The following is a 22,402-nucleotide window of genomic DNA, read 5'->3' as shown; positions in this document are numbered from 1 at the left end:
TACCCGAGTTAATTTGGGTCGAGACTTTGTTACTGTAAATCTACTCCCAGTAAGTCATGAGACCAGCATGCTAGTCTGTTGTACACGAACTTCAAGCCTAGAACCAGCAATCTTGCTGAACATATTATCTTTATGCATACAACCATCTGAGGGAAACAGCGTATAGGTGGAGACTATAGCTCAAAAGAAGAAAACAAGAGAAATTTTTTATAAATGTACACTAAAACTTGTGATTTATATTAAGAATCAACTTTACAAGATATTCTAAATTTTCTGTCAAACTCCAAGAAAAGTATAGAGGTGTTGTCCTTTGTTCGCAATGTTTTAGCCTCGCTCAACAAAAAATTTGCAACCTTCTCTGAAATATTCCCTCCTCCTTCGAAATATCTTTCCTTTGCCTGTGTCGATTAAAAATGCAAAGTGTCACTAGAATATCATGGAAAGAAAATTTTCTACAAAACCGCGTTCAAATGATAAGATGGAAGGATAAGGCTAACCTGCGTGACAAGCTGAGCGGCCTTCTTAAGACTGATGACATCCCAAAAGCCATCACTGCAATTTTTTTAAGAATCCAGATTCACACTTCCAATAAATCTATCTATAGAAAAAATTTATATAGACAACGAAATTTTTAAGGTCCAATATTTCCATGAGAATCAAGACTTGCCCAAGAAAAGGATGCAATGTTCTGAGGGTTGCATTCAAGTGTGATGATTTTCAATAACTTGAAATATCCAAATAGTATCAGGAAAATTGGTTAAATAAATCACAAGCTAGAAAAGACAGTAACAATGCCATTTATTTCTAAAATCACCTTGCTAATAACGCAAAAGCACCACTTTCTTGATTAATATGTATGGCTTCACTTATATAAGGCTCTGAACTAAAACGGGGTTCCTGCTGTTTCAGAAATTTGTCACCAAGCATTCGAGCAAGGTTCAAACCTGAATAGGGAAAAACAAGGGTGGGTTATTATCTACACGTTGATATGAAACATGTCATAAAATGTCACAGTTAACTTACCATAAAGCCGAGTTTCCCCATCTCTCAATGGTACTCCATTTTCATTAAGTCGAAGTCTTTCAGAGTAACTACTTACTCTGTGATCTTCTGTCATCTTAATCTGCTTCCCGTCAACACTGAAAATAAGGTATTAAAGATACAGCAACAAGAGCACAAAATCAAAGTTTTTTCATTTTATAACTAAAAATCCAAAACTTTTAGTATGTTCTAAATATGACTAGTGTAGCCTCATATTAACAGCTGCCAATATGTTACAAGGGCAGTCCCTTTCAAAAGGAGAATACTCGGTGTCAGAGTTGAAGCATTTAATGATACTCCTAAAAAGCATTGCAGCTAAAGATTATGATGTCCGTTTTAAACAAGGATCACTATTTGATAGCTTATCTACCGAGAATTGAGTCAAAACATTCCATTATTGTACAGATTTATGATATAATAGAAGCATTCTACAGTTTTTTGGGTTTTTGATTTGTCAGCAGTCGTTACAAAATGAGAATTTTAAAACATACTTCATAAAGCAAGCTGAGTCTCCAACATTTGCACATTGTGCAAATAAATTTTCATTGCTATCGGCCCAAACCAGAAGCACTGTTGCAGCACAACCCTGCAGGAAATTGATCATTGTAATATGCAAAATGATAATCTTGAGTTTTTGCAACACAAGTATTGTTCAAAAGTAGATAATATAATCATTTTCACTGAGGTGATGGTAAACGATCTACAATATCACCACTCTTTGTTAACTTGAATTGGGTAACCATATAGTGAACACTACAAAATCAACAGGCTAACAAGAGTTGAATCCACTTAAGAGTGATATTGCTCTGAATTCAATCAACCATGCTTTCCAAATACAAGAATAAAGAGCAGACAATGCCTTGTTATATAAATTAGTAACATAATCTGTTCTATCTCCCTTTTGTTTCTATTAGAAAATGTGTGTGAGACAATTATCACCAAAGGACCTGAGGTGCTTCATAGATTCAAGCTATCTTGAAAAAACTATCCTAGTAATGACTTCTCAACAATCCACAAAATCGCCCATGTTCTAACTAGAGGCTTGTTCATTTAAGAGCTAAAACAGCATATATTGCCCATATATGACATTCCACAACACAGGCATATGACAATAGAAAACCAGTTACGGTTGCATATTTAAGCAACTATGAATGTGTTAGAAGATGCAGTTGAATTCTACAACTGCTCTCTTGCACCAGGTAATAAACCAAGATACAGCAAGAGGAACAATGATTAATATTTAGACATACTATACTGCTAGTCCACAATTTGCTCCCAAAACATCTTTCCATAAAATCATAAAGAAGCAATATAAAATGGTAATTGTAGCACGGTGCTTACCAACTTGTCATACACTAGCCTAAGATTAGTCTTACATCATTTAGCTACTTCTTATTATGCACGGACACCTACATAGAAGTAGTGGCAATTCAAGAAACTATCCAAAGCAACAAATCAAACTTGGCCATTGACGAACAACTAAGGTGGGTGTTTGAAAATCCAGAAACCTGCGAGCCTGTATCATGAAGGCAGCACGGTATAATTCAAGTCCTAATGAGGTAAATTTACAGTGCGAGAAAACTTGTTTCTACCTTCCTCAACCATCCCAAAAAAATTTGGGTCCAAACAAGGAAAGCTTTTCATTTAAGACTTGAGGAAATCACAAACAGTCATTAGGAACAAACAAAACAAGAAAAGCCAGGGGAAAAACCTCGTAATAGTTATTCATATTAGCTTCAGTTTGATAAAATGCAACTCTGAGAACATCTGAGGCATCACATTGCGATAAAACCCTCTCCCTTATAAGAGAATCTGACAGAATACTGGCAACCTTCTCAGGAAGCATTCTGGAGAAAAAAAAATGACAAGGCAATTACTAAATTACCAAAAAGGCATGGTCAGCAACCAATTCATCACATAAATGCAGAAGCAGGGGATAAAATAGACAATGATAACAAATATTGGTACCAAGAGTCATGAATCAGGGAGAACAAGGAGAAAGAAAATCACAAGATATTAGACGTAATAGAAAAGCGGCTTCTTTTAGAGCATAATCCTTAAAGCAGTCATCATCAGATGACAATCTCAACCAGCCAACTTCTTGGACAAGAACAACAAATAAAGCGTGCAAGGTAGTTTGCTATTGTTGTTAGAGGTGGTAATAGAAAAATGATCTTGGTTTGATCTGCATCAAGGCAACACATCAATACTGAAATACGAATACTAACTTGCTAGCAGATTTTGCAGCAGCTACTCCACCATGTCCATCACAAATACCAAACACTCCAAACTGCAAGTAGGAATTTAGATCACTTAGCTTTTCTGACAAATAAATTTACATCCCTTCTTAAAAAGAGAAAAAAAAGAAAGCAATCAATAGATAAAAAAAACCTGGGAAATGCCAGGAAGGGGCCACTGATAATAGCACACATCTTCCATGGCAAGCTTCTTTCCTCCTCGACGAAAAGCCATGGGATCTGATGCTATACCTATGCCAAAGGGCATCTGACTCTCAGATTTAGATGTCACATGGACCTGACAGAGAGAAAATATCTTTATGGTTCAAAGAGTATATGCAACGAGAATTGTATTTTTGACACACACAAAAAGGCTATTTATCTTTGTGGTTCCTCAAGTTTTTAGGTCCAAATCACATCCATCACCAGAAACGAAATCATGAAAAAACATATATGAAGCAGACACTACCATCTATATAGAAACGAAGCAGTGGGGACTATGGAAACAGATTGTTGAAGTTATCATGTGACTTCATGGATGCTTTGTTTTGGAAACTCCATGATAGTTGAGTGATAGCACAATCTAATGGTTGGATTGTAGTCGGGGCTATGGAAAGAGCATGTAAAATTTGGAATTTCATTCTCTTCTTACTCAGAAAAGTTTTAGAATTTCAATAGCAAGATTTTTAAATCCTATCAATCACAGCAAAGTTATGGTGTCTCAAGAAATCACAAGGGGCATAAATGAAATGAATTCATGATTGTAGAACATGATTCAGCTATTCATGGACAATTAAATTTAACTACCCAATATGCACTGTAGCACAGATGCTTAAATGCTAAAAAAAAAACAACTTGATTAAACAAGCAGCTTGGCTTACATGAACATTTGAGGTTGTGCCAAGCGTTATTATATCTCCACTTGAAAGCTCAACAGGGTCACCCCGATGTCTACTCCCAGAATCAGGATGGCTAATCGGCTGAGAATTCAAAAATGTTCCATTGAGGCTACCCATGTCTACCAACTCCCATTTATTTTTCTGAAACCCAAAAAGAAGTCTGTGATAAGCAGAGTGTCACATGCACAGCACATATCCCGAACTGAAATCAAGTGGAATAGTTATCAAGAAGTTACATCCGCGTTCCAGTTGATCATCGCGTGCTTCCCTGACACCTCTGAATCCTTCAATAACAAGTCACTGGAAACCCTTCCAATGGTCAGTGGAAGCCTCGAAGCACTTGTTGGCTGTACAGAGCAACGGAGTCCACAAGAAGGACCGGAGATCACTTCCAGAGAGAGACAACTTCCTGCACTTCTAACAGAAAAATATGATAAAAAGTTTTTCACATTTGGAAAAATAAAGGAACATACCAAGAAGTGAGAGGCAAAAATTACTTTGATCAGCGATGGCCTTAGGCGCTAAGTTTTGAAGTAAATCATTTTTCAAATCAGATTTCAAGTTAGGATTCTGATCTTCCTGTCTAACATGTGTTTGCACTTCAGCTAAGCGCTCTGTCAATGAAAGGAACCTGAGGGTTTGGCCAACTGAAAGATCCTCTATCGTGTCTGAATTCAAAACAACACTATCACCTGAGGTAAGTAGAGAATAAAAATGAATGTCCTCAAAGAGGAAAAGAGAAATTAACTAATTGTATGAATTAATATAAGGGAATAAGAATCAAACCATAAAATATACCTTCATTCAATTGGAGAGATGCAGAAGGAAGCCTCTGTTTATATACAAGGTCATGCATTCGAGGTGAATGAAAGAGCCCTTCATTTTGACCACATGCTCCCTCTAGATCATTACTTCTAGTTGATTCATTGCTTTGGCCATGGGCATTTGCATCATCCAAGACAAGGGGCCTCTCTAAGTCACCAACCTAAAAAATGGAGATGTTTCAAGGCATGAGCAGAGCCAATCAGAAAGTTATAGCATGCAGATTTTAGTATCAGTGCAAATGTATACAGATGTCGCTAGCCTTAGTGAATCAATGCTGTGTGCATAGAAATTAACGTATGGAATAATAGTAGTGCAAATTTTCCAATATTTAGTATTTGTGGCAAGCACAGGACAGGGACAAGATAAATGTGATACTTCTATGATATTTAAAAGGATTATAAGTAAAGAAGATTTCAAGGGGTGCCCCGTTAAATATAGATTCAATACAGGTATGATTACCTTATAAAAGCAATTTAATTAACTACTTGAGCAATTTATAAAAAAAAAAATGAGGTAAAAGTTTAAAACTTCACTTCATATTCCATCGGTTAAAGTAAAATGCAAAACAAGCGTATAATTGCATTTTTATGTAAATATTTGAGACCTTAATGATTATAATCCTTCTTTTCCACAAAGAGCACCTCCAGACAAGCAAAAAAAAAAAAAAATGCTTCCATTGCTAAATTTAACAAGCTCGTTCACAAAATACAATATACAAGTAACACCGATCTGGAATCAATCAAAAATCCCATTTATTTAAGCAGTATTTAAAACCCTCGTCCGAAAAATAGAGGAAAATGTTCGTGATAAATAAATGCTTGCTATATCCGCTGCCCGAGACACAATCAACTAGCTGATAGGACAGTGGACGTATTGCTCAAACCATCAATTGACCAAATCCTCCTCAAACTAACGGACAATCTTAAAATAAATGAGTATAAACAAGAACGCGCAAGTCCCAGTGTCAATCAAACCCCTAATTCTTAAAAACAGCATGATGGAACCAGATATTAGCCACCATTAATTCTAATTTCCCACCCACCCAGGCAAACAAGATCAATCCACAACAAGAAAAAAATAAACCTCAACAAAGCTAAAACCCTCCGCTCTGGTTTTTATTTTTGAGCTAAATTCCTTGAAAAAAATGATCTAACAATACACGAAAGTAAGGTCGAATCGGCCGTTACAAAATCCCTACGATTTCTCACCAACCAAACCGAACATCACAGTTATGGTACCTAAGCAAACGAAGAAGCTAAGAAATAGATTGTTGTTGCAGTTGCTGCTGTTGTCGTACCTTAAGCGCGCGAGAAGGGGAAGAGAGGGAGGAGAAGAAGCGCCATGGTTTACAGGCGAGGAGGATAAGGAGAAGGATCAGAAGCAGCATAAGGAGGAGGAGAAGGACACCGACAATGCTCCCTTGTAATATCATCGCCATGCTCGTGCCTTTCTCTCTCTTGTCTCTCTAGACAAGATTAGAGATTGGACTCCTGATTTGCGAGAACCTCGCTTTGAAATGGTCGTCCCACTTTGCATTTCTCTTACGCTCTCCCCCTTCTAGTTTTAATTTTATCTTTATTTTTTTAATTAACATATATGTATGATAATTTAAAAGATCTTGATTAATTTTTGAAATATAAAGTTAATAATTATATAAATCTTCAATAATTTTAAATTTTATAAAATTCGAACTAATAATTTTTAAAATCCAAAAAACCTAATTAAAACCTAATTAGTTGAATTACACTTCTTAAAATTAATTTATTCTTTATTTATTGCTAGTAAAAATGATAGTCTTTTTAGTATATGATATTTCTTTTTAATCTATAATAATTTTTATTCAATAATTAAGGACATTTCTCAGATTAACTTGCGTGTTAATTAAAATTAAGTTTCTCTTGGGATTATTTTAAAGACAAAACCTAACAGTCAAACTAATGTATTAAAAAAAAATGGTAATTTTTTAAAAATAGAATCATAGATTAAAAAAAAAAAAAGAATATAGCTCCTTGATCACATACTAACATGGAATGTAATCTAGAAAGATTTTCCCCTTGTCTTCTAATATACATGTAATCACATACCATGTAGTATTATTTTTACGAATTGTGGAGTATAGTCTAAGGAGGTTATTTTAAAAAAAAATGTAGAAGAAATGGAATGAGTTGTTAAAAAAGAAAAGAAAAGAATAGCTTAATTTTTCATGTTGTCATTTATAATAACCTGCTGCGATTCAAATAAAAGGCAAGGAAGGATAAATTTTGTTGCATGATTTAAGGTTCGCTGTACTTTAAATGATATTAAGAAATTTCCTGTGAATATGTTAATAAAATTGAGAGTGGTTTGTTTAATATTTGAAAGACAAAAGGTTAGAAGTTATGTGAAACAATCCTCATGAGTTAATGCATGAGTAGAGGAATTAGTAAATATTTTTCGAAGCAATATTCTTTCACTCTTGTTAAAATTGATTTCCGTAGTTGCAGTGAATACTAGTTTACTTGCATGCGAGTAGAATTATTTTTTTAATAAAATAATAAAAAATATTAATACAATAGAGAATTATTTAATAATATTAATAAACTTTTTAGTTAATTTAAAATTTTTTGATCGAATTGTTTCTCTAACTTGAATTTAAAATTAAATTATATAAAAACTTGCAATATATGATATAGTCAATCTACTTGATTTAAAGGCAGCTTGTCTAATCGATGAAAAAAATTTAAGAATAAATTTAATAAAAAAAACCTCCTGATCTAAATTGTTGTTTGGTTTAAATTGAAAATTACATTATGTAAAAATTATATTGATATGACTGGTTAACTTAACCAGATTAAAAACAATTTAAATAACTAATAGATAATATTTGAGAATAAAATTAACATAAAAAATTTATTAATCTGATTATTTGTTTAAACTAGATTTAAAATTAAATTGTATAAAAAGTGATATAAATTTAAAATTGAATTATATGAGAGTTGGTTAGATAATTTAAATGATTGTTAAAAAAAAAAAAAATAAAAAAAAAATAGTTGAAATTAAAGAGAGAGAGAGAAAAAAAAACTAGATTGAAAAAAAAAAAAAAAAAAAAAAGAGAAGCGTCACATTGAAGCTCCATTAACTTTCCAGGTTTTTTCCAGCAGCGGAGGGCAATCATACTTATGTGAGAGAAAAACATTGCTTTTAAGGTGCGAGTTAGTGATTTTGTTGTGCGCTTGTGCATGATGGATTTGGATTCGATGTGTAGCTATATTACTAGGTTTACAAACCTGAAAGTTTAGAAGTGGGTCCATGTAATGTAACCGCATGAAGGGGTAGGTAGGATATTCTTGACTTTTTGTTTTTGTCTGGCACGGCCAACTGCCACTGCCTCGGGCTTGCAAGATGGGCAGGTTGTGGGCCTGCCTCAACTCCTTCAACTGGCAACTACTTGCAGGTCGTTCAAGCTCTTCCGCGTTGCATTTTTACGTGTGTTAGAAGTGTTTTAAAAACTTGTTTGGCATTAAAAAAAATTAAATTAATATTTTTTTTGTTTTTTTTTTGTTTGGATGTATTGATATTAAAAAAATATAAAAAGATATATTAATGTATTTTTAAGTAAAAAATACTTTTAAAATATATTCTGTATCACTAAACACACGCTGAAAAGTTTTAATGTAACTCTCGTTATTCTGTTTCTTTCCTTCTTCCCCTTATCGCTGAGAGAGGGGGCGCATTGATCACATGAATCCATTTCCCCTCACGCTGAGGCAAATTCAGTTTGTTTTGCCCCTGCGAGACTTCAAAACGGCAGCGGGAAGAGAAGAACCTGGGCTCGTGGACTGATTTTCAGCTTAATGGGCCTGAATGGATCGGTACTATTAAAAAGTAAGCTCTTGTGGGCCGCCAACTTCACAGAATGAATCTCGAGACTCGAGCGAGAGCGTCATGATCGCTTTTCCTCGTCCCCTCTATATTGCTGTATCTATGTGCATATAATGCCTTTGCTTATAAGAGAATTACTTATGATATTCTTGTAAATGCAAAGGAAAGAGCAACATGCCAGATGTATGTAATTATTACTAATTAACTCATGATTTGAGAGTGATAATTGGAAGCCAGATGAGTGGAAATAAGGTTTTCTTAAATTTGTCATACCAAAAAGGCTTTTGTGCGTAAATGTCCAGCTCTACTTGTTCCCTTAGGCTAAATCATGACTTCTCCGAATGCGGGCCATGAATAGTTGACTGCCAGCCTGTGTAGTGTGTACTAGTGTCACGTGGCACGTGTGAATTTTTTTTTATAAAATATCTATATATATATATATATATATAAGAAAATTAAAATCTAGAAATGTTACATTTTTCTGGAAACTATACTTAAAAGTCTTAGATTTGATTACAACGTCTGATCCAAAAGTAATATTTATAATATTAATAATAATATTAAACTTGCATGTTTGGCTCCAACACCAAACCTAAGAGCCTTAGAATGTGGATCTGGCTGCAAGATCGTGTCATAAAAATATGATAACTAAATAAAAAAAAATTAATATTACATAATGAAATTAAACAAAAAAATATTAATTGAAAAGAAAAAAAAACAAATAAAACACAACAAAGCAAAGCACTGTTCCAATAAATAGTGCTTAGTGAGGAGAAGTTATAGTAAAATTCTCTCATGAGATTACAATAATTTAATAAAAAATAAATAAAACAAATCATAAAGTTTAATTCTTAATCAGATCGATATTAAAAGAAGAAATTAGAAAAAAATACTACCTAAAAAAAAAGAAAAACAAATCTTAATCAACTAGTTTCACTTGCCAAACCAGGTTAACCCACCAAACCTGAGATTCATGTCATGAGAGTGTGATAACTAAATAGAAAAAAAAATATTAACAAACTAAATTAAACAAAAAAAATTAATTAAAAAGAAAAAAAGCAAAAAAAAATGAGCCTATAACTACTAATATTTTTTCCAAATTTATTAATTATTATATTGTTAATATTCATTATAATAAAAATAATGACATTTATAAGACAAATAATAATATTTTTAATATTGATAATAATATTAAACTTGTATTACCCAAGTTTAGGGGGGTCTAGTTGCAACATAAAGTCCAAGAGCTTTAGGTTTGGCTACAACACCAGACCCAGGAGCCTTGAATGCGGGTCTGGCTGCAAAATCATGTTATGAAAGTGTGATAACTATATAGAAAAAAAAAATACTAAAGAATAAAATTAAAAAAAAAATAATTGAAAAGAAAAAAACAAAATAAAGCACGATTTCATTGAATATTGCTTTGCGAGGAGGGGTACAATAAAACCCCCTCATGGATTACAATAATCTAATGAAAAATAAACAAAATAAATCATGAAGTTTAATTCTCAATCAAATCGATATTAAAAAATGAAATTATAAGAGAAAAACTAATTAAAAAAAAAAAAAACTAAATCAACTTGGTTAACTGTCAAACCTAAAGTCCGTATCATGAGATTATGATAACTAAAAAGAAAAAAAAAATTAATATCAACAAATTAAATCAAACAAAAAAAATATTTATTAAAAAAAAATATAACTAAAAGACATCTGCCTTTCACTTTGGATTTGCATAGTGCAATCCATAGTGAAAGGTTTATCTTTTTTCGCTATAGTTACAATATTAAAAGATGAAATTAGAAAAAAACAACTAGTGAAAAAAAAAAAATTGAATCAACCGGGTTAACCTGTCAAACCTGGGATTTGTGTCATGAGAATGTGGTAACTAAATTAAAAAAAGTAATATCAATGAGCTAAATTAAACAAAAAAAAGATTGATTAAAAAGAAAAAAAATCCTATATAAAGAAAAAAAAAACTAATGAAGAAAAGAAAAAATATATGAATTAACTTGGTTAACTCGTCAAATATGAGATTCGTGTCATGAAAATTTGACAACTAAATAGAAAAAAAAAAATTAATACTAACAAACTAAATTAAAAAAAAAGAAAAAAAAGAAAAGAAAAAAAAAAAAAAGCATAAGCCTTTTTTACTGTGGATTGTAGGTTGTTGTCTTTTAATTATAATTAATAATTACATGGAGAGGCATGGAGAGATTATTTATCGGTAGGACACTGAGAGACTATAAAATTGAAAAGGTTCAGATATTTGATTTTAAAAAACACCACATTACAAAAAAAGAAGATAATCTATAAAATCATTGGATTATATATTATTAGGGTTTTAAATATCTTTTAGTTTATTTTTTTTCTTTTATAATTTTATATTATTTTCAAAGAAATTTGATGTAAGAGGTTTTTAAGGAAAATTACTTTTTTTAAAAATTTTATTTTTCTATTTAAATTAGAAAATAAAATGGTATGCTTAATAATTTTATTTTTCCTGATTTTTCAAGTCTTTTATTACTTTCCCTCTTTTAGATTTTCTAAATTATTTTGATTGAATTCCTAGTTTTATCTCTCTTCCTACTTTTATTAATTTTCCTCATTCCAACTTTTATGTACTTTGATAATGTGACCCATTGGATTTTAGTAGTTCATTGATGGGAAATATTTTGATATTCTAAACATGTTTTTTTTTTTTTTTAAAAAAAAGAAGTCAATGAAAATGTAATTTTTGCACAGTATGTCTTGTTGGTTGAAAAAATTTTTTTTTATTTTTATTTTTTAAGTATTTTTAGATATTTTAATATATTGATATTAAAAATAATTTTTTTAACAAATAAAATTTTTTATTTTATTTTATTTTTAAATAAAAAATATTTTAAAAAATAATCACTTCAATAATACAAACAACTTGACTGAAAAAGACAACTTTTCATTATGCCCATATATTTTGCTTATGTGGTTTTTTAAAAAATCAGACAATGTTTAAAAACATGGTTGAAATTGTATTTTTTTTAAAAATAATTTTTTTTTTTAAATTATTTTAATATGTAATATTAAAAATTTTTTTAAAAAATAATATTATTTTAATATATTTTAAAATAAAAAATATATTAAACCATAACTATTACCATATTTTCAAAAAATTAAAAAAAAAAAAAAAGCTCAGTGATGGATAAGCCCACACAAAATGGTATGGTTTTGTAATTGCAAAAACTAACAGGGGATAAATATAATTATCAAAAGTTAGAGGGTAAATTATATATATAATATATTTATTTGCAGGCTCCCGGCTTCGAAGTCAAAAAATCATAACCAGCAGTTCTGCGCGCGGCTACTGCGGCATCCTCACAGCGATTTAGCTTTAACTTCCAGCGGGATCTTTCACCTTCCTTGCTGCCATTGATGCTGTTCTGATTGATTACTGCGTTCGTCACTTAGCTTCCCTGTGTTATTGTAAGTGATTTGTCTCTCGTTTTTATTCATTAATGCTGCTATTATCGGTAATTGAAGAGCATTATTAAATGCTGATGATTTGTTATTATAATTTGGAATGTAATTTTTAATTTCATCTAGAAATTTGACGTGAAAATGTAATTTGAATTTCAATATGTAGATCTGGATTTGTATATTGTAAATTTGATAAAAAGAAAAAAAATTAGATTAAAGAGTGTTGAAATCCTAAATTATGAGTTGATATGAAGTAGTCTCAAAACTGTCTCTTTTTTTCCATGTAATTAACTGATCGTGTTTGTTCATTCTTGAGCTGAACATTGTTCTGAAAAACAATGTGATTGCAAGTGATACATTGTTGTTATCTCTTAGATACTGAATTGATTGAAACAAATGGCTGCTGTTTTACTAAAATAATTGACAATTCAAGGAGTCAAAATCACAATTTTTAAAATGTAAGGGACCCATGAGAGCTTGATCTGTAGCTGAGAGGTTTCCTGCCCGTTTCTGCTCGAATATATCTCTTAATTCAGTTTGGTCATTTATTCATACCTAAGAGACTGATTTTCAGTTAATATGTTGCCATATCATTAGAAACCTATAACTGGCAGGTATAAATAATTATGGTTTACTTTGATGATTGATGGGTTTTTAGTCATTTAACTTTGGATGGACGGTAGACGAGGAGTGATTTTGAGAACAAATCTCCCTGATAATTGGCGAGGATCTGAAACATGGATGTGGAATTTTGGAGCTTGGGGTTCTTGCATCATTTTTGGAAAGAATACGAATTAAAAAAGGTGATAAATATTTCATTTTTGCTTGCATGCATGATACTTCAGAATTGCAAGATGATAGAGAGGGTTTGAATCTGCGATGAGCTACATGGAGTATTCATTTCTTGTACCATTTTTGGGAAGACCATCTAGATCAATCATATATTAAGATTTTACTTCTGCTCATTTTCGCAACATTGTGTACTTGTTTTGGTGAGTTATCTATCAAACTCAGAGACTGCGAGAGGAATGTGTTTGGAGGTATATCGTTAGTGACATTTGTTGAGTCTTTTTTTTTTTTTTTTGGATCCAATGGCTGGATTCCAAACAGAAAGTAAATTTCCAATCAAGACTTGATACCTCTCATCTTTATTTGAGTGAGATTTGATCTCATCACCTGTTGGGACAATTTCAAGTGACTTTAGTTGGCACCTACTAGGAATGGTTGAGAATTTAAGACATCCTTATTAGCGCCCTCAATAATTGGCATGTGATATTATCACTCTGGCCATGATGTCGCATTAATGTGTGCCAAGAATGATTTGCATTTTGTATTCTGCATGATGTTCCTTAAAACCTTAATGCATCTCCTTGTTTTTAGACGATGGGCTTAATGCTATGACGGTCTTGATTATAGTAGTGTTATTAATGTGCAAGTGGATCTCTTGAGAACATAAATATTGAACCCACCAAAATCACTGACAAGAGCTTCCTGGTGTTGAATTCATAGTTTTGAGTTTGATAATTTGATTAAAAGCAGATCGTCTTAGAGATAGATATTTGAACTAGCTTTGTGCACTTTAATTTCTATTTTTCCAGTTCATTTATTTTTAATTTCCAACTGGGGAACTGTATTTGATGTTCCTTGCATGGTTGCTTTGGAAAACATTACCTTTAAAAGCTTTTTTTTAGCAGCCCTACCCTGGAATAATGTTTGGTACCTGGTTGGTGGAATGCAATTTGTTGATTCAGTTTTTTCTTTGATTTTGTACTATTATTACTCTTGATAAGAATATATTAATAAATGGACTGTTTGTAATTTCCACAAACATCTAAAGTGGATGCTTTTACCAAATTTTCCGTGACTGTGTTCTACATTTGATTGCTTTGACTTGGAAATTCCTATTTTATATCAGATCTGTAATAAATACGTTACTTCTGTTTCCAAGTCCTCTTTTTCGATGAGTTGAAACTGTGTTCAAGTTTGGGGAGGATGGAAGCCACAACCAATGGTATAGATTCTGCTGGCCCATGAACAGGCATCGTCATCTTTTCTCAAAACTTAAGCAGGAAATCTTCTAAGATGGTCATATGACTTCCTGTAAGTTTTCTAAACTAATCCTGAAAGATTTACTCCCTTTGTACGTAGCATTTTTCCACAATGGTGATGTAAATAGTTATTACTTTAAAATTAACAATTAACGTATTTATAAGAATTTGCAGGCCAAAATCAGAAACTCTCTGTATCAGTCTTCTAGAGCATGAAATGATAGATTACCCATTATATTAATAGTTAATTGTCAGAGCAACAGGACTGCATCGATACTAATCATGCATGCCAGTTGAGATCAGACTCACATGTCTAGTCACTGTGCTAACCTATCCTTCAACTGCGCTATTTACATGTTGCTTCTAAAGGTCTTTCATGGGCTCTATGCAGAAAGTGCTTTAGCAATAACATGGCCATTAGTTGCATTGCATGTTTGCATGGATTACGTAGGCATTCCTTGTGTATCGTTTCCAGTGCTCTTTTGCAAATTAAAATAAAAATTAATGCAACAAAGTATGTAGTGAAAGGGAAAGGTGGCACTAACATGGTCAAAAAGGCAGGCAGAGTGATTTGTTTACGTGCTAGTGTAATGTGAGCCATGAACTGGACTTGTCTTTCTTAACAAAGTCTTCATTAAATATGCATCATGGGAAAAAAATCAAGCGGCCAACTTTTGGCCTCACTGAAGGCCAAAGGGACATGACGTCTTCTAAGTTAAAGATTCTCCATTACTTGATATTAAATCAAACAAATTTTGATGGATTCTGATGCAAATTTCAGTATCTCTTTCTCTATCTCCAAGTCAAAATGGGCCTAGGCGCTAAAATAAAATCAAAGAAACGCAGATGGGTTCTGGAGCAAAATTAATGCGCTCTCTCTCTCTCTCTCACACGCACAACTATTACTAGTAACAGATAACCGGTCTGTCGCACGCAACTATTATTAGTGCCGATATAACTATTTAAGTGTGTGGTGGGGTTGTTTTTTTAAGTATTATTTTATATAAAAAATATATTAATATATTTTGTTATTTTTTAAAAATTATTTTTAATATAAATATATTAAATTATCAAAATGATCTGAAAATATCAAAAAATATTAATTTAAAATAAAAAAAATATTTTTTTTAAATTTTTTTTTCAAAAACTGTAACGTAAAGATAATCAGAATCAAAAAATCTTTGTCCTAGGAAAGGCTTGAAAAGTATGCTCGTTTAGAGCTACCAAAGGTTACTAAACTGAATAGGAGCCTAAACTTCAATAAAGTTCTGGGAAGCGACATGGAGGCACGAATATTTGCACAGATGAGATATTCGTACACACTCTCTTTTCAATTCATAGCAATCTTCAGTGTTGTTCTATTTTATTTTATTTTATTTTATTTATTTCAATTCCATTATTTTGGAGATTGGTGATGCATTGAATATGGCCGTAGTTCTTAGAAAACCACACCATATTGGTTCAAATTTTTGACCTACAACAGCTCCTCAATTGTTCATTATCGATTATTTATGTTATCATCATTTCTTTCTTTGACGAGTAGACATGTAATACAAAAAAAATGATAATATAAAATGTGGTTTTTTTGACCTGTAACTTATACGCTGAATCATGTAAACTTTGTGAAACATGTAATTACATTGTCCGTGATGGATTAACATGTTATATCTTATTTAGTATTTTTTTTAAAGGGATAAAGGCGGAGGGTGATAATCCAATCTTTTTGTGCTTAGCTAAGTATTAAACTCAAGCATACATCAGTTTAGCAATTTATTAGATCTATTATTTTTGAGCTCAGTGCTTACATACGTGGGTCTAGTAAGTTATTAAATCCATTGTTCTTGAATTTAGCTGAGCGTCGAGTTTAAATACATTTGACTCTAAAAATCTTAGGCTTCATATTTGAACTAAGATATTATATTTTTTAACACGCTAGGGATATTTTTCCCTGATAAATTAGATATATTTTCTCAAACGAGTCAATGGTATTTTACTTTATGATGATTTAAAAATATATTTTTTTTATAGCCTTTCTTTTGCATAAAGAGAAAGGTGGACTATAAATACGAGGAAGGATCTCCTTTATGAAAGGAGAGCTTAATTGACATAACATTTTTTTATTTTTAAAATATATATATTTTTTAAATATTTACTTTAATTTTGTAGTCTTTAAATGAATAAAAAAAATATTTTGTAGGTATTAAGAATCAGACACCAGTCACATGAAATAAAGAGAATATATTAGATTATTAAAACTAAAAAATTAACCGATTTATCTAAAAGTTTTACCCTCTTGGACTCATAAGTGGGAAAGAAAGAAAAAGGAGACATGTATACAACATGACCAAGTCCTAGTCCGCGTGAAAAATGGCCATGTGCTCTTGTAAGTACAAAGAAACTAGAAAACATAAAGGAAAATGGTAGATTTGAAAATACACAGTTATTCAAACGTATACCACAGCTTGGCATATGCTTTTCTATGGATATCCTTCTACTCTATTATTGATGAGCTTAGAGCCTGTTTAGCTTTGTGGTTCAACCTGTGTTTTTATAAATTTTAATGTTTTTTTAAAAAAGTTAAGTGCGGTTTATATTTTTTGAATCGTTTTGATGTGCTGATGTAAAAATAATTTTTTAAAAAAATGAAAAAATATCATTGACATGTATTTTCGGCGCGAAAAACTATTTGAAAAAGCAACCGTTACTACAGTGCCAAACACGCGATGTAATTATCATGAATATCTAATTTAGCTGGGATGCAAAGTATAATGATGATCCTATCAGTTATTTCTTTTGTGTTCTATCCTCACTACATGGGCATTCAAGGAATGCTCGTAGGTTGTGTTTTTCCCATTTTGTGGCATTCTTAAATTCATTAACCAAAATATTGAAACAAAAAAGGAAGTACACAACCATTTATGTAGAATACAAGTAGAAATAAGAAAGAATGTACTTGATCGTGCTTTATTAACATGCACGTTAAATAAAAGAAAATCTGCCTGGTTCAGGCATGTGTGGTCAGTGGTCACAGAAAGGCAACATGTGAAAGCGTACCGTACAGTTACATGTGATGCAATTGTTCACTGATGCCATTTGCACACTTTTTTTACCGTAAATGGTTTGATTGATGAGTCCTCCCCTGATTTCCAAACTTGGAGGTCTCACCCACAAGCTCAAGTGGCAAAGAGCCATAGCGGCAACTTTTGGTGAGGCCAACGGGGCCTTGGGGTTGCTTTAATCCTGTAGGTGAGGTCATTTTTGTTGTCTGTCCACATGGATCAGGGTTCGGGGAGAAAAGCATGCTAGGGTTCGTAGGGTAGCACGTAGTAGACAATGAAAAGGAGTCTCAGTGGGGGGTCCTTTATATCTTTTTCAAAGGATTGCATAAGCCATCCGTACGATTTGTGATAGCTGGGCAAAATATGAATTAATTATGAAGGGAATATATGTTAACATAAATCACCTTTGGGAAAAGCAGTGTCTGTGTGTTTGAAAATGTTTTTTAAAATGTGCTTCAACCATAAAAAGTATTAAAATCAACGAATTTACGCGATTTTAGATTTTTGAAAGATGTTAAGATGAATTCTTAAAAAGCAATAATTTAATGAATCTCAGCTGCTCCGTATTATCAACCCAACACACAGTAAATCACACAGCATGTTAATTAAAGCTAAACGCAAACTTAAATTCTCTGAATCTCTTTTAGTCGCAATTTACAGTGCACAATATGATGGCCATGTTTGAATAAATGGCAATATATCATGCCAGTGGGATCTCACCATCACAAAGACTCTCTTTAAATTCATGGTGGGGTATGGAGGTCTTGATTCGGCCAGGCCGGTTGCTCTAACTCTACTGCCCCTCTTCTTGTTTTCTTTTCCCCGTACATGAAACAGAATTATTGATCCACGAAGCACGGATTCTCACCGCTAATCAAACCAAGCATTGATTTTTTTTAACGTGGATTCTCAAGGTGAAAATATTGTCTTCATTTTGCTGTCGGGCATGATTTTGTTGCTGGTTCTGCTGGTCTAAATCAGGGAAAGTTCAGGATTTTGATCAATTTTACATATCTGGTCGGTATGATTTTGTTGCTAGTTCTACTGGTCTAAATCAGGGAAACTTCAGGATTTTGATCAATTTTACATATCTGGTCGGGCATGATTTTGTTGCTAGTTCTACTGGTCTAAATCAGGGAAATTTCAGGATTTTGATCGATTTTACATATCTGGTCGGCAAGAATCATGAGCGTTTATGTAATCTGACACTTTAGCTTCAAATTTCGAAGGGTTTGTGCTGGTGTTTTCTTCTACTTTTATTCACCGAGAATGCAATCAACTTAGGTTTTGACCCTCAAGGCATGAATCATCGTCTGTAAAAGAAAGGATAGTGTGGTTTCTGTCCTGATAAAATACATTTTAAGGGGGGAAAAAAAAAAGGACGGGAAAACCAATCGCCATCAAGGTATCAAGAAATATTTGAGAGAATCCTTTGTTTCGTAGCTTTTTTTGTTGGCTTTCTCTTGGAAGGAAATAAAAGGGAATAGAAAAACAGGTAATTTTTGGAGTCATTGTTACATCGCATCATGTTACTAGTGAGCTTGTGTACTTGAGTGGTATTATCACACAAACAAGAAGGATAGAGGTCTTAAATTCGAGTCTCATAGCATAATCATACAAATAAACCCTAAAAAACCCATTTACAAGTCAAAACCAACGATTAGTTCCTCGTCTTTAAACTTTGAAGCCCCCCACCTTCTCCCTCCTACACACACACACACCACTTTTTTATTTCTCTCTTCTCTTTTTCAGTGTGGCAAATCATTAAGATTTGTTATATTTCAAGTGGCCTTAAAAGTCCCCTCCCCACCTCTGTCCACTGTACCTCCTGGCGCCTTTTGGAGACTACAAATTCACCCCCCACGCCTCAGTTATCCCTCATGTTCAGTATCATCTCCCCTCTTCTCTTTCTTTCGCAAAACAAGAACCTCTAAACACAAAGCCGAAACTCCTCTGTCTTTGCTCTGCCTCCATTTATTCTTGGCGGATTTCCTGCAACTTCTTGTTTGTGTCTGCGATAAAACTCGTATAGCTAGCTTATGCAATGGCAACTATGGTCTGTCAGGGTTTGCAGTCTTGCCTCGAGTCCCCTATTGTTGAGTCAAGAACACTAAGACTTAGATTATCTTCACCAAATCCAAACTTCTCCCAATCCCTTGAACTGGCCTTAAAGCCTTTTTTGTTAGATTCTGACACCAAAGAAGTCAGCGACAAATCCCACTACGAGGAAACTAGCCACAAAAGTAGCTTCCTTCATGATAGGCACACATCTTCAAATCCTGATTTGGGTGGCTGGAGCTTCCTCCAAGCTCTATCCACCAGTCCTGAAGGTCCCAAAGAATCAACGGAGAAAGAAAATATATACGTCCATCCCCTAATTAATCGTTCCTCTTCAGTGCTCAGTGAAAGGAGCCTGGAATTATGTACGGAGAATTTAGGTAGCGAAACTGGAAGTGATATCATTGAAAGCAGCATGTTCTCACTGTCTTCATCAGACTCAAGAGTAGGTAATTCTCCAGCAAGGGAGCAACAGAAATCGCATCGACTTTTGGGAGCTAAGAAAGCGAATTCTCGTAGTTTTCCACCTCCACTGACAACGATGCGTGGATCAAAATCTCTACAAGTTAGGCCCCACCGCGAAGATGGAAGGCTGATAATCAGAGCCGTCGAGGCTCCATCAAGACACACTTGCTTACATGCTGAAAGAAAGGATGGCCGCCTTCGATTAAGCTTTGTCAAAGATTCCTCTTCTGAGTTTGACTTAATAGGCGGAGCCTCCACTGAAGAAAATGAAGGCAATAACAAAGAAGATGAGATTGAAAATGACATGGACTATGATGTAGATGACTTCGATGTCGGGGAAGGAAATGTTGCGTCCTTTGAAGAAGAGGTGGGAGGTGATGATTCGGACATTGATACTGAACCTGGAACGGAGGAGTTTCAAAGACCAAGAAGGTGCAAAGAAGGCGAAGTAGAGAACAGAGGATTGTTAAACTGGGAGCCTTTTTGGGTGGCTACATTATAAGATTTTTATTTTGGATCTCTTAATTATAATAGTCAAATTCTCAATTTTTAGTTTGTCCCTTCCCCTTTTTGTTCCCTCACCTTTCGCGAATGGAAGCTTTTTTTTCTTTTCTTCTCACGAGTTAACCTGTTAGCATCCATATATAAGATGCTTCTAGCGCGTAGTTTCTATCGTCACTCCCAAGATGATTTTTGTGTTTAATTCTCAGGGCAGAAAGCAAGTTTGAGAGGAGAAAATTACTCTTTCTCTGTACGAGCATGGCGAAGACAGAGACATTAATAACTAAGTAAACTTAATGCTACCATGATGAAGCATAAAATTAATTAAAATGCATACAAAGTGTTTCCTAGTACTGTCGCAATGGGTTTATTACAAGTGCTCCATCCAGGAATTCAGTCAACTTTGTATGGTTGAATCATCGAAACATTAATCTTTTTCCATGTGCAAGCTGTATCACCCATGTACTATGGTCGCATAAATGGCTGCTGCATCATCTATTTGCTAGTTAATTGTTTTTTTAAAAAATATATTAAAATAACATATATTTTTTATTTTTTTTAAATTATTTTTAAAATCAGCATGTTGAAAATATATAAAAAAATTAATTTAAAATAAAATAAAAATTAATTTTTTTAAAATACAAAATCAAACGAGCAATTTAATATTATTTTTTCCATGGAAACATTTTACTACCGAAGTGGCATTCTACTGTCCATTTCAATGACTTTATGAAAACATGGAGAAGAAAAGCAGCAACAACTCATAATATATTTTTTTTAAATTAACACATTTATATTTTATTAGCCTCGTTGGTAAAGATATATTTCCTTTCTAATTCTAATATAGATATTATAGCTTGCAATGAAAAAGAGCCACTGCATATCACTTCTTCAACACCACTAGCTAAGGGCGGACCTACAACATAAGTTATAATAGGTGTTATAACTCCCCTCAAAAAATAATTTAATATTATATGGTTTAATTTTAAAATCTTTACGGCCGTAAGAAAATTTAATTAGCTCAACCAAATAAACAAATTCTTCTAAATTAACCGAAACATTCTCCTAAACTCCACTAAGTTTAGTAATTCTGTTTTTTTCTTAATCTTTCTGTTTTTTAAAATATTTTTTTTATTTAATTATACTATCTTTTAGTGCTGTTAGTAATGAAATGAGTTACCTCATGCATGGATAAAAAAAAATAACACATTATTTAATTTGTATAAGATGTATAATCAATCTACGTGTATATTTTTTATACACCTAAAAAAGTTTATACATCAAGAACAATATTTTTGAAGTGTGTGTGTGTGTACATGCCCTTTACAAGAGAGACACGATCAAACCCATGGCATGAGGTTGGAGGGGACAGGTGTCAGTGAACCGCAAAGCTTTCCGATAATGAATTTTTGAGTTCCGTCTCGAAGAACTAATTAACAGGAATTGACGTTTAGAGAATTCAGTGATTGGTTCCCAACGGAGAAGGAGTACTTCTGCTCCATCTTCCGACTTCATAAACCCGTGCTGTTATTAGACGGCGTCTTATCCCCATCGGAGACGAATCACGATCAGCAATACGTGTGTGTGGCACAGTGTGAAGCCGTACGTTATAACCGTCTGACAAGATCTTCACATAAAAACAAACAAAGTAAACTCTTGCAAGTGTTGCCTGCATTGCAAGTTGAATGAATGAAAGTGAAAACACAGCGGCAAAGCAAAGTGTACTGCACGGCCACGGGGTAGCAAAAAGATAAAGTGCAGGGTGGGGGATTTTTTTTTTAATAATAATCACGCAATTGGTCATAATATATATTTTTCTCGTTAAATTTCAGAGTGTTAATAATTTTGCTATGCAATTAAAAATAATATAAAGAACTATACTATTCCTAGTAACGCAACCTTTCAAAAAAAATAAAAAATTAATCACACTCTAATGATCCACTTACTTAGTTCTA

At 32.9% G+C, this 22,402-nt stretch overlaps 2 protein-coding genes across 3 annotated transcripts; one reads left to right on the top strand and one right to left on the bottom strand.

The window, feature by feature from the left end:
* Positions 1-186: 186 nt before the first annotated feature.
* On the bottom strand, positions 187-6,554 carry LOC118055667 (protein phosphatase 2C 70). Of its 2 annotated transcripts, none has more exons than XM_035067613.2 (13): positions 6,300-6,554; positions 4,976-5,162; positions 4,675-4,869; positions 4,414-4,586; positions 4,160-4,318; positions 3,433-3,576; positions 3,270-3,331; positions 2,753-2,888; positions 1,533-1,627; positions 1,024-1,139; positions 815-944; positions 498-552; positions 187-398 (listed from the first exon to the last, which is right to left on the bottom strand). In XM_035067613.2, exons 1-13 carry the CDS (start codon positions 6,438-6,440, stop codon positions 240-242), a joined length of 1,752 nt encoding a protein of 583 aa, XP_034923504.1. In that variant the 5' UTR covers positions 6,441-6,554; the 3' UTR covers positions 187-239. The 2 variants fall into 2 exon arrangements, with proteins under 2 accessions (XP_034923504.1, XP_034923510.1); XM_035067619.2 differs by having other exon boundaries at positions 4,675-4,845.
* A 12,913-nt stretch (positions 6,555-19,467) lies between these two features.
* Positions 19,468-20,448, top strand: LOC118053943 (protein FANTASTIC FOUR 3). The gene has a single exon (XM_035065355.1). It carries the CDS (start codon positions 19,468-19,470, stop codon positions 20,446-20,448), a length of 981 nt encoding a protein of 326 aa, XP_034921246.1.
* Positions 20,449-22,402: the final 1,954 nt, after the last annotated feature.

The sequence above is a fragment of the Populus alba genome, chromosome 8, assembly GCF_005239225.2.
Source record: "Populus alba chromosome 8, ASM523922v2, whole genome shotgun sequence".
NCBI classification, from domain to species: Eukaryota; Viridiplantae; Streptophyta; class Magnoliopsida; order Malpighiales; family Salicaceae; genus Populus; species Populus alba.
This window is presented reverse-complemented; position numbering and strand designations above follow the sequence as displayed.